The sequence below is a fragment of the Ammodytes marinus genome (assembly GCF_949987685.1).
Source record: "Ammodytes marinus genome assembly, chromosome: 3".
Lineage (NCBI taxonomy): Eukaryota > Metazoa > Chordata > Actinopteri > Uranoscopiformes > Ammodytidae > Ammodytes > Ammodytes marinus.
Window position 1 is genome coordinate 7,846,752 of NC_137232.1, and position 16,394 is coordinate 7,863,145.

Genomic DNA, 16,394 nt, shown 5'->3' on the forward strand with positions numbered 1-16,394 from the left:
AAGATGGTGAGGCTGAAATGCCAAGTCACATGTGTAACCTGCTGCTTAAGAACTAACGCAACCTGGGCTCAGGGTGGGACTGGTAAAACAGGTGGAGTGAGGAGTTTCTCTCCTGTGTGTCGTCAGTGGTGTGCAGTCTGTCACATGATGAATGGAAGTCTCGTGAACTAATGGCATCTTAATACCTAATACCGCAGTCGAAAAATGAATGAACAACCAACAATGGTATTATTTAATGTTCTGAATTTGAAAAATATCAGTGAGATTTGCCTCTTAGAAACTAAAACCATAACAGCTTCCAGTTGATTGAGTAGCCTAGGCATAGTGAAGAGGAAAGACAGGTTTTTCACCTTTGAGGACATGACTGCTGATGTAAATTAGGGGGTTCCCCAATGGTTTCATTACTTTAAGACAAGTGTTAATGTTATGTCTCACTGAAACCCTCCATTGATCATCAAGGATAGGCTACAATCCTTGATGGAAGAGTTGTGAAATGAGTGTGACGTCACCACTGCGCACAGAGGGCAACCGTGACACGCATGAAGCTGCTCTGCGCAATAGTGGAAGCCGGTGAGCTAAGCGCTAAGCTAGGCAACAGGCTAGCCGCTCTTCACTCAACTTTTAAGGCAGGTGCTCTCAGCTTTGACTTTACCTTAATTTAGAAAATTGTTATTTGGCGTGTTTGCTGAATTCGTAAAGGACATGTGGGACCCTTGGCATTGACATAATTTAAGTTGAGTGTCGGGATACGACATTAGAATACATTTGTTTTTTTGTTGTGTCCCAGTTTAATGCTAATATGTTAACAGGCTAGTTAGCCTGCGTACACTTCCAAATTCCAACAGGTGATTCTTGAACAAAATAAAATATTGACGACTACAAACTTAGCGTTTGATAGTGTACGTTGAGTAGTGGAGAAACAGCAAACCGGATACTTTAATCAGCTGAGCTAGCTTACTAGCAGTTGTTGTTGGATGTTGGAACTGAGTGCAAACTTGGGGTCAAACAGCTGGGCTTTGTGGGTTGAAGTCAAGATAAAATCAGTTTTCCGGATCCGTAAACGCTTAGACCCACATTTTTTAGATAACGTCAAGGTATTGCAGTGGTGACTGCTTGGGGGAATCTCTGAGCTTAGATGTTGGCCTACCCCATAGACTCACCAGCTCATGTTAACATTTTAGCTAAGAGGTAATCACTCCTCCTCCGCTGTGGTAGGTGGAGACAGGTGGCATGTATGGTTCACGTGAGCTGTGAGATAGACTGAACTTCACATGATCAATGAGCCTCATAGACTGATGCATATATGTTTTTGTTAACTCTTTTTCTAGGATGTTTCGGGGGCCCCAGACCCTGAGTCGGTCTTGTCCCATCAGGCCGTTGCTGCTATTGAGAGACTCCCACATTTCTGCCTTCTCTGAGCACACTGGTGCCGGGTGGCAGGGTGCAGCAGACGTGAAGAGGAGATATGAAGGAAGTAAGAAGGGGTCTTCAGTGACCACAGAGACTGTATCCTGTGCAACACAGCTATCTTTGCTTAGCTTGGACCATGCACATCATCAGCTGAAAGAAGCTTCATTCACAAACCTCCTATCCAAAGCCATTTTGTCCAGCCATCATCACCTCTCTCAGGTTTCTGCCTCTGCAAAGGACAAACAGACACCAGATTCTTGGAAATGCAATGTAGGGGAACACTTTGGTCAACATCTCAAAGCTGTGAGCACTTATAAGGACTGTTTAATCAACACAACTTGCCTTCAACCCTCGAAAAGGCCTTCGGACATTTGCCAAGCTTCACTAGCACTCGGTGTCGCCAGTAAGACTCGGTGTAACCTTCTTCAAAGCCATTTACAAGACGCACAGCACTTAGCTAAACCCTTCTGTTTGTCGACACGCACACCGTGGATTTTGAACCACTTCCACAGTACACCACAACCCTCCCCCGGCCTCTCTCTTCACCAAACCAGAGCTGTTCACCAGGCTGCTGCTCAGGTGGTGGACTCCTGGAGAGACTGTTTGTCCCCGGAGAATGAAAACCGCTGTCGGCAGAGCCTGGGGCCCAACTTGAAGCTGTACGAGACGGACAAGGGGAGAAAAGGGGCCAGCCAGAGCCCGGGAAAGAACCAGGGCAGGTGTGCAGCAGTCCTGGTGTCTCTCTGCTCTGTGGAGGGGGAGCCGGCCTTTCTCTTCACTTTGCGCTCCAGCATGCTGAAGGGCAATCACAAAGGAGACGTCAGGTTAGTGGCAGGATAAGACACCAAAGTGTTCAGCAGACTCCTGGATGTATCTGTTCTATTTTCAATTCCTTTGTAGCTTTGCAGGAGGGAAGCGTGATCCGTCAGACAGAGATGTGGTGGCCACGGCGCTGAGGGAAGCCAGGGAGGAGCTGGGTGTGAACGTGGCAACAGAGAGGGTCTGGGGCATCCTCAAGCCTCTCAGGGACAGGGTGAGTGCAAGGGACGTTATGCCTGAAAGAAGTCAGCTTTGTCATAAAGTTAGGCCGGAGGTGAATCTGTCTTCTTATTGTTTTGTGACTCGCATAGACACTAGGGGTGGGAAAAATAATCGATTCTCCGACGCATCGCGATTATCTCTCGAACGATTCCGAATTGATTCAGAAAAGTTAATAATCGATTTACTGCGCATGCACACCACACAAGTGCGAGTTGTTAAAAGTGCCGACAAAAGGGCTGAGAGCAGCAAACCCATATGACCTGCACTGGCTATGTGTCTGTTTACGTTTTTGTATGAGAGCTGAATTCCAAGCCATACTTTTTGCACAATGTGTTGAAATGACATAGAAAATAATAGAATAGAAATCCTATAGAAACATGGTTTACAAGAGTAGAAAGTAAATTAAAGTGAATCAGTTTAGTTTTTACATACTTCTGTGAGGGAATTTTGGGGCTTTAGTTGTAATATTAATGGTAAAGATTAATAGTTCATATATGCCTATCTTCTGTGTCTGTCTCACAGACTCTAGGTCAGCCTTGGAGCCTGTTAGGAGACACTTAGGTCAGTTGTATAGATAAAGTCTCATCTCCTTCTACTCCAGAATGTTATGGTTCACTGTGTTCAGCTCTGAACCAAAACATTGGTACGCTTGGTGCCCGAGCCGGGGAGGTGGTAGAGATAGCGCGAGGTTAAAACACAGCTCTAAGCATGAGTTTGTCAGAATTGAAGTGCAAGTCACGAGAGTTGCAGTCCGGTTCTCCTTGGCCAAGTCTGTAATAAATATCGCTTCATAATTCATCCAAGTCTCTTGAAATATTCTTCCATTTGAGTTGACCTCCAACCTTAACAGAACTTCCTTCACAACTTCCATATTGTGTTGAAATGCAAGCTGCATTGATTATTGCACTGTTCATAGAAAGTCATATTTGTGACAAGAAAAGCTTTTTTCTAATACAATATTAGAGAAGGTAATTAATCTGTTGATTGTCTTTAATGATCATCACAAAAGTAGGAAGTGATTAGTAAACTCTGAGTAGCACACTCAGATGTGTATTTAAATATATTTTTGAAAATCACACATAGGTATGTACGTAAAAAAAAAATTTGCATCGGGATGCATTGAGAATCGATTTTGAATCGAATCGTTGACCTCTAAATCAGAATCGAATCGTGAGGTGCCAAGAGATTCCCACCCCTACTAGACACTATTCATTACTAAAACAAGGTTTTCATTCTCAGAGCCTTTTGGAATGTGATCATTTTGAAAACTAAATCTGCTGATTGTAACATTTGTGTCTGTTGTGTCTCTCACCAGTCTGGGATGATGATTGCTCCTGTGCTTGCTAACCTTGGCCCCTTGGAGGAGTTTTCCTTCAAACCAAACCCTGGAGAGGTACAGTCATCTTATGTTTTATATCTACTTGAAATGGGCAGGTTTCCACACGTATAAATGTGTGACTCATAGTTTTTCTTTTGGACATGATGACTGACTATGTATTTATTAAGCCATGTTTTATGGTTTGTCAGTGAATGTTTAAAGAATGTCTCTTAGGGCGTACTCACATTAGAACATCTGTACCGTACCCAAGTACGTTTGCCCCCTGAAATCTAGTTGGTTGGAGCAGTGTGAGTGTTCTGTTCGGTACTCAAGCACGGTACACTTCCTCAGCCCTAGCACAGTTGGGAGAGGTGTACTCGGCCCACGGTACATATGCTAATGAGCCGGCACAAGCACGTGCATAGACGGCCATTCTGCCGTCAATGTATATGAGACTCAATACTCAATAGAGCAACTGACATTTTTAAAAAAACGTTGAAGTGTTCACGTTGGTCTGATTTTGAAGTGGAATGTTTGCTGCAAAATTGGTCAGTTGAAAAATATAAATATAAAATCTGATATAAATTCGCTCCAAATCCCAAACTCGCACACATATATACATGGTGACGTATGGCAAGAAGCAATCATGCTTACGGCCTCCACACACATCCTGCGTCTACCTCTGGAGCGCGTCGCGTTACCTTACTGCTGCCTCTCTCTGACTTTTCTCGGACACACATGCAACGTCTCAGCAGCTGCTGCTGCAGCGCTGCTTCTAAAAGCCATATCTTTCTACATAGAGTTTTCATAGATAATTCCCATTAAAAATGAAGTTCTTTCATGTCATCTATGATGCATATGATTTATATTGAGTCTCTGGACAGTAATCCGTGCGCCCCATTGCCATTTTTTTTCTTTTTTTTTGCCATATTTTCGCTTGTTGGAAGTTTTATTTTGAAGGGGACACACCAGGAAATGGTGAAACTACAGCGAAAGCTGCTAGTATGAAGTCAATATGACTCTCAGCAGAGTATTTCAAAAATCACTTTACTGATTTATACGGGAAAGAGAGAGGGGGGTGTGGTCGGGGAAGAAGAAGGCCGTAGACACAGATAGAGCAACGGAAAACTGTTGCGCTCATCATGATCTTTTTTATTTCTTCACTATATTGGATCTCTATATGTGTCATTTATCCAAAAATGAAATGCCAGAACTAATTGAAAGGTTTTAAATCCCTCGGATTTTGATTGCACAATTAAATCGTGAAATAAAGGGATTATTCGCGTATACGACTGAGGGATATTTTATTTTGAAATAAACACACCGGGTAAACGTGTAACTAGAGTGAATGCTGCTGGTATGACTGTCAGCAAAGTATTTCTCTATCAGTTAAAGCACAGAGACGCGAGAGAGACGCGCTGCTCTCAGAAAAAAAATAGGCGAGCCTCCTGAGGTGAAGGGGAGCGTCGCTGCAGACGTGCCTCCGACGCGCCTCAGCAGTGCGTCTGAGGTTGGATGTGTGCTCGCTCTACGTTGATTTCACAGTCTGTGACAAAAAGTCAGACGCAGACGCGAGGTAGACGCGCAGTAGAGGTAGGATGTGTGTGGGGGCCGTTAGGCCTGGATAATTAGGAGCCGTGTGAGTATAGGCCAGTGGGAGAGGGTGTTCAATTGTGCTAAGGCACGGTACCGTACAACTTGTCCTAGAGTGAATGCGCCCTTAGTGGGTGTATGTTGTCACACCAGTCATACCTGGCCTTAATATACAGTACACCAGAGATATATTTATAGTTGGTTTACTTACCGTATGGCACTTTCACCCAATTTCGTCCTGTGGTGACTTGCTTTTATTTTATATTATCTTGGACAAATTGTAATTTAACAACTTTATAAACCCACCTATTTTGTCGTTGTTCTATTTTAAACCAAAGTTTTTAAATTGTGCTTCCGTTGTCTGTTTTCCCTTCAGGTAGAGGAGATTTTCACCTTGTCCTTGTCCCACTTATGCAACCCTCAGAACCGCGGCTACACACACTTCCGAACAGGTGACAAGTATGGATACACCCTCCCAGTGTTTCGTAACGGGAAGCATCGAGTGTGGGGTCTCACAGCCATCGCCCTAGACCACACCCTGAAACTGGTTGTCCCATCGTAGCAGCTCAATCACAGTTACTGTATACTGTCAGATACACTCGCAGTATGAAAGCACACCTATAATGTGACTCAGAGTTTTTTTTTTATATAACAAATGTGAAATCAAGCTTTGTGCAGCAAAATCATGTCAGGAATCAGTGTTAATGTAAAATATTGTCTTACACCCAATTTCTTTCCTTTCTGGGAATCGTTGCGGTCATAAGAAATAGTTTTCAACGTATGCACTTTCAGAGCCTCTGTTGTATAAGAGTCTCCATTGAATGGATCAGGTTTAGAAAGAAGGTGGCCTGCTGTGTCTGTCACTGATAAAGAGCAGGTATTGGATGTCTTGGACATTAAGTTCTAGAACAGATATGGTGTTACAACATCATGCAGAGCCAATGCTTTAATTTACCTGATTTATACTTACCTCAACATTATCCATGTTTATAATGAATTAATAATATTATATATATTATGGACAACATAAAAACATTAAATGGATACAAATCCGCCTTTATTTCAGCTTGAGATCTTCTGTACCACCGTTACCAATGAAATGGATTGTACCAAGTTACCAAGAGATTACCTTTTGCCACTCGAGGCTTGTTTGTTACATTGTATCCTGTGTAGCGAAGCTGCAACAGAGTTTATGATTTCCAGTGTGATTCAGCTCATTTCAAAGTTCATCTAACACTACATCAAATCTGGACGGCTCATAAACACAGAAATGATATTAGCACTTGATGTGATGTGTGTTGACTGAACCATCCAATAAAGGTGTTTTTAAAAGGTATTCTCTCTCTGTTTATTCTTCATAGGCGAGATCTGTTTTTAACATGATTGATATCATAGCAACACATAGGGCAAAGAGACTATTTACAACTGATGGATTTCTTTTGGAGAGGTAAATTGAAGACTTTCAATATTGATTTCTGAATCACAAAAACTTATTTTCTACTTACTTTAAAACCATTCCTTTTAAAATGGCTACTATGCCACCATTATCTGCATTCACCACAGGCTGCACAGAGTTACAGTCATGCTCCAAATCAAACTACTTTCAACAACACAGCTCTTAAATGCTGAATCCAGTCTGTTTTCAGTCCAGTTCTGGAAAATGCAGCAGGCCTTTCGCTCCTGAAAACGCAGCACAATTTCATCTGTAATGAAACATTGTCTTGAAAGATAGACTTGGGTGTGGAAATGATTGTGAAAAGAGTGAAGCGTCAAGGCAGCGAGCACTCCATGGGGTCCTGTGAGTCGGGCAGGAGGTGGCAGTTGAAGGGCCAGCTGAAGGAGAAGAGATCCAGGGCTTTGCTGCACTGCTGCTCTGCGGAGGTGCAGACTGAGCGGCAGGGCTGGAGCACTCCTCCCTGAACACTGCACTGGGGCAGAAACATCCCACACAGCAGCCTCTGCAAGGGCTCGAAGCACGCCAGCGCCATCAGCACCTGGAACACAATAAAAACACGCAATTAAAGGTGAAGTTTGAACGTGACCGTTGCTGAGAGAAGCTCATTCCAGTTTTAAAATATAGAGCTAAGGACAAAAGGTTTTGCTGTGGCTGCTCCCAATCTCTGGAACAGTTTTCACCTGAGTCTGGGAACTGGGAACTGCCTTAGTCTATTGACCAGTTTGAATCGTTGTTGAAGACTCACTTTTCTGCATTGGCCTTTAGTTAACACAAGTTGAGCTTTTGACACTCAATACTTCCACTTTGGCGAACTGATGTTTTTAAATGTGCTATAGAAATATATTTGACATTGACTTTATAAGAATATAGGCCAGGATGGGCATAAATAAGCTTGTTGCTTCAGCCTAAGTCTTCTCAGTCAATATGTGCTGTTGAATTGAGTTTACAATGTTATGTGTGTATAATTGTTTTTTTTATAATGACTAACTGAATAAATAACTACTACTTTTACCCGGTACTGTCGCAGGAGTGTGGCGGCTTCCCTCTGGTCACCGATAGACAGCCAGATGTTTGGGAATGAGGTGAGGTTGTAGCTGAGGCCTTGACACATCTCTACCTCAATGGACTCACATGATGAAGCTGTGGACAGAAAATGAATCATTCCTATTCTTATTATTGGCCCCTATAGTTAACCAGAACACTTTCAACATTTGATGCACTTAACCTGTTTGTAGATGTGTGTTTTGATTATGTGTGTTTTTATGTGTTTTAAGTGTCTGTATGTCTGTCTGTATGTCTGTCTGTCTCTCTAATGGAAATGATCATAGGTCAGTACCTTAACATATCTGTTCTATTCATCGTGCAAACAACATCAAAACTCTGGAAACATGAACTATTGTGTGTGAGTCTCTGGAGGGAGGGACAGTGATCGGGGTCAGAGATAACAGTGGCTCACTGAAGGAAGGGAAGGTGGAGTTATCACAGCTCTGTTCGTCTGCTCCGTCAGGGCAGTCGTTCCATCCGTCACACAGCCACTGCTGCTGGAGACACTCCCCTGTACTGCAGGCAAACTGGCTGGGGCCACACGTCCCTTTAGATCAAGCAGGGAAACACAGTAGACGGTTACCGAAAGTTTAAAAAAAGGGACTGAAGAACAAATGATGAGGGAAACTGTATAGGGAAAGGAAGGATCAGGAAATGTATTTATTGCCAGGTATGTTCACACATACAATGAGTTTGCTGTGCTATGATGGTGCATAACAATACAGTAAACAGAACTCAAGTTGAATAGTATATCATATAAAAAAATATACTAAAAGTAAAGAAAGTTGTGTATCTATAAGCTCTTTAAGAGAAAGAGCCGTGCAATTTTGTTCCCGTTCAGATCTTCAACTGCTCTTCACTTTCAATCATTTAAACGTTGAAAGGAGTTTAGGCAAACAAAATGTGTTGAGAGCAGATGTAGGTCATGTAGAAAAAGGGAAGCAAAGAGGAGAAACAACATGACAAAGGTGAGGTTAAAAGGAAAGGAAAAAGGAAAACCAAGGAGAAAATATGGCAATAAAGAAGGTTAATAGGCAAGTAAGACAATAGAGGCCCCAGTAGCACTTTGGTTAAACATAAATTAGCTTTAAAAAAGCAAGAACTCACTGCCCAGCATGGACACGGCCTGGTACGTTGCGTTGAAGCCGCTGTCGGCCACTCCCTCGTCGGCCACAAACACCACCGTCATCTGGGGCCCGGAGGAGGTCAGGTCTGGAGGGAAGGTGCTACCACAATACCTGACACAAAGGAAGGAGGACAAAAACAAAAGCTGCTTTCGAACATTGTGGTTGGATAACACACACAAGGCAAGGCAAGTTTATTTATATAGCACAATTCAGACACAAGGCCACTCAAAGTGCTTTACAGGGGCAAGATTAGAATACATAAAACACATTATAAAACATTGAAAAGCGAATAAAAGAAGCAAATAAAAAAATAAAAATAAATTAAAACTCGATTTAAAAACATAGCAAATAAAATGAAAATTGCAAGTTAAAAAGGAAACAAAAAAGTCTTCAGACTCGATTTAAAAGAACTGAGAGTTGCAGCAGACCTCAAGTTCTCTGGGAGTTTGTTCCAGATTGTTGGTGCATAAAAACTAAAAGCTGCTTCTCCTCGTTTAGTCCTAACTCTAGGGACTGTAAGTAGACCTGTCCCAGACGACCTAAGGGCTCTGGAAGGTTCATAACTTATCAGCATATCAGTAATGTATTTTGGCCCTAAACCATTTAGTGCTTTATAAACCAACATCAGAATTTTGAAATCAATTCTTTGAGTGACTGGAAGCCAATGTAAAGACCTCAGAACTGGGGTAATGTGATCCACCTTTTTGGTCCTAGTGAGGACTCGAGTACACACACACACACACACTGATCCTTGACATGCAGGATTGAAATAACAAAGAAATTATCTCTGAAGCTATACAGTTACATTGAATCTGGACCTGAGATGATATAATGAACAGAATGAAAGATGCAGGCTGTGGTTGGCTCTCACCTTCCCAGCACTCTTCCCGCTGCAGTGTCCCCGCTGTCGTGCACCTCCACATAGTCAAACTCACACACATCCTGAGCCTCCAGGCTGAAGTTCCTGAAGCTCATCGTAATGACGTGACCTTCCTCGACAGATATGTGCCATACGCACAACTGATGGGAAACACAAGGAACACCAGATTAGCAAACAGCATAACTTTCAAGGCCCTGTAAAAAATAAAAAATAGAGTTTGTAGAGTGTGTGTGTGTGGCAGTGTACATTTGTTAAATTGTACCTGCTGGTGAGGATAAGGCCCGGGATGGTTTGGACTTGACAGGGAACCATATGGCCCAGTCTCCTTCCCACCACATTCTGTGACAAAAGGAAAAGAGAAGAAAACAATGTGAGCTTGAGTTCACTGCTGTGTCCCATGGCTTTTTTCTTGTGTGTTCCTTCCCGTATTTTAACTCTGCCTGCACACTCTCACCTTTGTGTTTGTGGCTGCAGTTTGCCTCGTCTGCTTGGTCCTGGCAGTTAGGATGACCGTCACACACAAACACAGGCAGCACACAGCGACCACTGTCACACATAAACTCTTCTCTGGAGCAGCTCTCTGAGAAAACACGCAGGTGATACATTCAAGGATGCACATACTGTAAATGCATAATACTGTAATACTGTACAGATGCACACACACACACACACACACACAGTACTGACTGTGTCCAGGCAGGATGGCCCTGTACTGTGCAGTGAAGCCGCTGCCTGCGATGCTGCTATCCGAGCGGAAGGTGACCCACACTGTGCTGCTGTTTGTGTTGACTGTCGGCGGCGCCACATTGCCACAGAACCTGCAGGAGTAAAGGAAAGACATTTCAATGAGTTCAACCTTTTATCTGAACAACCTGTTGTTATTTTTCTTTGCCACATCCCAATTCAATTCAATTCAATTCAATGACCTTCATTTCAGCTCGTGAGGCACTGAGGTTGCCCTTGTTTACAGTGAAGAGCAGCAAGAGAAAAAACACAATAAAAACAATAAACTAGGATAACATGTTATTAAGAAGAATAAAAATAATTAAAAGTATAAAAAAAGTATTAAACAGTAGGATAAATAGGCTAAGATAATAATATAGCAATACATTAGACTAAAACTGTTACAGTGAGATGTGTAAAATACAGAAATCATCATTTTAAATGTACACAAAGTAGGAAGAGAAGTCATTTTTACATTATTTTGCAGGACATTCTATTCCATGAATTAGGAGCACTACAAGACAAGGCAGTCATTTCTAGGTTTAAGGGAGCACATGAGTAGCTCACTAGAACAGGTACAAAATACTTTGATTCCAATTAAGCATAGCAGAGATAAAGGTGGTTGTTAACCAATGAGAGATTTATATATAGATACAAAATGATGTTTGTCACGCTCATTGAAAGAGAGGGCCAACCAACCTCTTCATAGAGGGCAATGATATGTGTTGTAGATGTGAACTGTATTGAACATAAGAGCTGAATGGTAGATTATTTGTATATATTTCCAATGATTTAAGAGTAGACACAGATGCATGCTTTGTAGACTACATCCTCATAGTCCAGAACTGATGAAAAGACTGCTGTTTTAGAGTTGCCACTTGCGTGTGAACTTTGTACTGTGAATTCTTAAGAGGATTTCTGAGTAAATTACGTAATATTTATCTTCTTCTTCTTTTTTTATATATAAATTTTGTTAATCATGCTGCAACATTTTCCAAGAATGCATGCAAGCAAAACGGACAAAGTATGCACATGTGCTGAAATCTTTCCAAGGAGCCCACAGTACCTAGAAGTACTCTCCAGTCATGCACGGAGCTTTGGTGCCATCTACCAACGAATCAAGGCAATGACAAATATTCATAGACATGTTGCTTTGACAAGTTATTTAACAACTGAAACAAACATACAGGTTAATTGCCACAACAACACACATCAATATATTCATTTGATAGTTAAGTCTCTAGACACATGGACTACTCAGGTCAGATAGTAGAAGTAGAAGAGTACAAAGCTCAATGTCTTCTTGCCACAGAAGCACATGTTTTTTTAAAAGAGAGCACTAGGTATTGTAGAATGACAATAAGGTCTGATATAGCACCATGCTGTTGGTTTTTTGAGGGGGGGAATGATTGGATTAGACTGACCTGGTGACCACAGAGCCCTGTTCTATCTGCTCCTGCACCTCCAGCCAGTCAAACAGACAGGGAGACGGGCCCTCTACACTCAGAGTGGAAACGTGGATCTGGACCAGGGAGGGAGGTGACAGCCGGATCATCCACACACAAATCAAGTTACTGGGGTAAGAGCCGGGATGGTTTGGTGAACTGAAGCTGCCCTCTGGATCAGTCAAAACCCCTCCACAACCTGACAGACAGAGAGGAAGCATATGTGTCAGTTCATTCACAAAAAAGGGAAGAACCCCAAGACAAGGAAAGGATAACATTTATCACTAGGTGAGGGTGAAATTTGCTGTTAAATTACTATATCAATTCTGCATGAATCTCTCACGTGTTTCAGGTGCTGGGATCCTAGCAGGCTGTGTTGTGGCTGTGCTGTCTAGTGGACTTGTTTTGGCAGAGACAGTGGGTAACATGTGGGACGCTCCATCTCCTGCACTCAGCTGGTTGGGAGGGCTGGTGGACGACAACTGCTCCTCCACCGCCTGGCCTTTCATCTCTACATCAGGGACATGGATGGAAATATGATCCTTGGTATTAGCCAGAGAGAAGACTCATATCATTAAAACGTTGATTATACTGTCTAGTAAAACTGAAAATACATGACATTGAAATGTCAAGGAAAACTGATGCAGAAAAGCACTGTCATTTACAATGTAAAAGGTTAAAAACGGCAAAAAGATTCTTATTGAAATGGAATATACTGTATTATAGTATTGGTGAAATGCCCTGTGAATCCATTTCAGACATGTGATGACTGACTAGCTGTGAAGCAGTGACTCACGTGTGAGGATGAGGGCCAGAGCCAGTCCCAGGGCAGCTAACAGGAGCAGGACGGCAGCACAGACCACCACCACCCCCCAGCCACAACGTGGGCCCCGCAGACGCTTCACACACACCCCAAACAGACCCCAGCCTAGGCCTGAATGACAGGGAACACGTATACACACACACACACACACACACACACACACACACACACACACACACACACACACACACACACACACACACACACACACACACACACACACACACACACACACACACACACAAACAAACAAATATGCAGGTTTGTGCCAGGACAATGCTACCACATTTCGTATGCTTTCCCATAATGCAACTTGGTCTTTCATCAGACCCTTTCTGCCAGGTGAACAACCATGTCTTTCAAACTCTGCAGTTTGAAGACAGGCTTTCTTTATAAACTTATATTCTCCAATGTCACGCTGAGATATTACCCCGATGACATCACTATGACATCATCAGGGTTATTTTGACTTTTTAAGACAGCTCGTCCAGAGCCACAGAGGAAATTATACAAGTCGTTGTCACTGGCTGAGTAAAGATGACCAGTGAACTAGTCTTACTCAATGTAAAGTTGGGGGATTGTCCCTTTAATCTTTTGTTGCAGTTAACATTGACCATGTTGAACACACACTTACTAACTATTCTTCAAGATATTTGGACTTAAAGCTCACAGAGTTTAAATGATGCAGTAATGTTACTAAACCGTTACACATAAGCAGCTTAATACCAGCACATAAAGCAGTGAGCTGATTGGCTGACTCACTGGCTGTAGGAGGTTTGATTGGTTCAGGGGTGGATGAGGATGTCCTGAATCCCTCCACCCTCTCCTCTCGCTCCCCCTCCAGCTCAAAGGCAGGGTTGCAAAACACATTCTGGGAAAGCAGAACAGAAATAGAATTATTCAAATCCATAATACAAAAAAACAAGAGTTGTGCAAGTGTTAATTCAAATCAACACAAGGGAAATTTCGAAAGATATACCGACAATGTTTTACTTTTTCGAATCCAAAGTTTACTTCATGGGCTATGCGAAACCTTCACTCATTGAACACACTCAGCAGTCGCTTGTGTTATGTTAGCAAAATTTAATAAAGATATTGCTGTATAAAGGACATTGCTGTCAGTTTGCTAACTTTATTTTCTCATTATGTGCCCATTCCTTTCACTACAGTCAGGCCAACTAATGATGTTGTCTAAAACTGTAATAACTGATTATTATTAACCTGTTTTTATTTATATGGCTGAGATGAAACAGAGTAAAGCAAATGAAGAGAAACTGCAAATCATATTACGAAGGATTGCTGACAATAACTGTGCATAAGTATAGTCTCGCTTTAAATACTAAACCACACTCTAGGTCTATACTGTTATAATTTACAGCGACAATGCACACATAACAAAACATGTGAAATTGCAAACAATCATAACTGGCATAGCAGGGTTTCGGGTCCACAAGGCTCAAAATGAAGTAACCATCGTATAAAGCGAGATATTTTGTAGGGGGAAAAAGCTCTACCCCGTTATAATATATTTAACCTAATGTTAAAAGCCAGCTATTCATAAACACACTAAATTTCTTCCATCATTACAATGAAGCATGTATAGTGGATATGGTAAGTGCTCTCCTGCTAAATGTCTCTATAAACTCTGGCCTTACCCACCACACAGCACCCATCCACCTCATCATCCTCACTCACCTTATAAATATCTGAGGAGTCGGAGTACACTGCCACTTGACTGAGGTCAGACATCTCTCTAGTTCACTGTCTTCACTCCTTCACTGCTCCTCTTCTTAAAGGGCCTGGTGCTGTGATGAATACACCATCTTTGTAAAGAGAGTCATCCTGGGTTTCTCTCAACATTGTTCACTTTTTGCTCCGACAGTCAACTTCCACTGATGTGTAGCCAATCCAAGGCCTTCACTTCTCCAACACAGCGGAGCCTTTAGTTGAACATCCATAAAAGTAATCCAGTGTGGACAAATGTAAAATAACCCAGAATATTTCAAATCCAATAACCTAGAAACTCCAGTTATCCAAAATGTCCTTGTTTGCAGATGTTCTACACATATAGCCTGTTGTATGTATTAACAGTACCGACCTGTGTTTCTCTTGTTTATGGACCGTGTGTGAGTGGTTATAATAGAGTTTTTTAGAAACTCCTTCACAGTGCTGAGCAAAGCCGAGTCAGCTGAGAGGACTGAGCCCCTTAGGAGGAAGGTGGGGAAGGGGAGAATGCTTGATGGTGTACAAGCGTTGGTGGTGGGTCCCTGTGAAATCTCAGTAATCCCCGCAATGATCTTTTAAGCTCCCTAAAATCTTTTATTCACACGCACGTTCGCCAGTAGGTGCAAAAACAAAAATACACGTGAACACTACTAAACAGCATTTTAAAGCCTGTAAATGGGCACATTACAGCTCAACTAGGTCATTCAGTAATAGCTGTTAACAGAATTTAATTTGCCTTATGATTGTATAATATTTTAATGCTCAATACATGCTTTCTGCCTGTTGAACTTTGTCCCAGTAAACTTAAAGAACTCCAAAGTGTTTTTTGCTACAACTGTTGTTTAGCCTTGAAGAAGAAAACTGCCTAATAAGATTTTGGCACATACAGAGGTATGACGCATTCATGTGCACAGTAGTTGAGGAGAAATGACTCCCATATTCTGTTATCAGACATTGTATGAAGATTAACACCAGCTGAGATGAATTTCTGGGAATATCTACCTAATTAAAAACATTTCTGCTTTCGCCAGCAAAACAAGGGCTGGACACACAAACCGAGTGTATACGCCTACACAATTTTTTGTACCATATAACCTCTGCTATTTCTGTTCAATCTCTGTCTCAATCCATGTATGCTTAACAATGTAATAACTTATGATGCATTGATTGATTCCCTTGTATGCTGAAACAAGTAAACTTCACCTGCTTTCAAGAAGGCCTGACTCAGTTTCAATTATTCAAACACTTGGGCTGTTTGATGAAATAATTCTAGTAACAATAGCCTAATTCTAGGTAATGAGGTGTCGAAACAAGAACAGCATAGCGAAGTTTGGCTTAATAATGGGGAATATAACAAAAAGTGCTCCAGAATTCTAATGGATTTGTATTGGAAAACTTTGGAGCAGCTGTTTTGAGGCCATCCCTCGACTTTCAAATGAGTGTCACCAAAGAAAAAATGCTGGACTTTGCAGAATACTAGAGCAAGAGAGTTCAGGGCCAGGAAATATGCAAAATGTAAGATGGTAAAAAAAAATCAAAAACAATGTTCATTTCGTGTGAATCGTATAAAAAAGGTGAGGGGCATTACTGAATTAGGCACGGAGGCCTTCCAGGAAGATGAATAGGGCCACACATAAAAAGATAAAAAATAAGTTCTGACTTTGAAGTCAGAACTATGGAATTCTGAGAAAAAAGTCAGAATTCTGAGAAAAAGTCAGAACTCAATTTTTTTTCTCACGTGTGTCCCTACTCTCTCTTCCGTAGGGACACACGTAAATAGGAAAGTCATTTTCCGATCATGATAAAAAG

The 16,394-nt window shown here is 41.9% G+C and overlaps 2 protein-coding genes across 2 annotated transcripts; one reads left to right on the forward strand and one right to left on the reverse strand.

Moving 5' to 3' along the window:
- Positions 1-494: 494 nt before the first annotated feature.
- On the forward strand, positions 495-6,632 carry nudt8 (nudix hydrolase 8). Its single transcript, XM_080025128.1, has 5 exons — positions 495-626; positions 1,329-2,234; positions 2,311-2,443; positions 3,767-3,844; positions 5,739-6,632. Exons 2-5 carry the CDS (start codon positions 1,330-1,332, stop codon positions 5,922-5,924), a joined length of 1,302 nt encoding a protein of 433 aa, XP_079881254.1. The 5' UTR covers positions 495-626; position 1,329; the 3' UTR covers positions 5,925-6,632.
- A 499-nt stretch (positions 6,633-7,131) lies between these two features.
- On the reverse strand, positions 7,132-14,609 carry mfrp (membrane frizzled-related protein; the record flags this gene model as incomplete). Its single annotated transcript, XM_080054063.1, has 13 exons — positions 7,132-7,356; positions 7,831-7,958; positions 8,275-8,409; positions 8,970-9,100; positions 9,861-10,009; positions 10,132-10,208; positions 10,324-10,449; positions 10,557-10,687; positions 12,017-12,236; positions 12,381-12,548; positions 12,834-12,971; positions 13,623-13,731; positions 14,556-14,609. The coding sequence occupies 13 exons, from the start codon at positions 14,607-14,609 to the stop codon at positions 7,132-7,134; spliced, it is 1,791 nt and encodes a 596-aa protein (XP_079910189.1).
- Between the last annotated feature and the right edge of the window lie 1,785 nt (positions 14,610-16,394).

Bases quoted from the DNA above. Each gene is read 5' to 3' on its own strand.
- nudt8 (XM_080025128.1), top strand. From the start codon at position 1,330: ATGTTTCGGGGGCCCCAGACCCTGAGTCGGTCTTGTCCCATCAGGCCG. The intron at 2,235-2,310 runs GTTAGTGGCAGG...ATTCCTTTGTAG, and splicing joins AATCACAAAGGAGACGTCAG to CTTTGCAGGAGGGAAGCGTG. The intron at 3,845-5,738 runs GTACAGTCATCT...TTTTCCCTTCAG, and splicing joins TCAAACCAAACCCTGGAGAG to GTAGAGGAGATTTTCACCTT.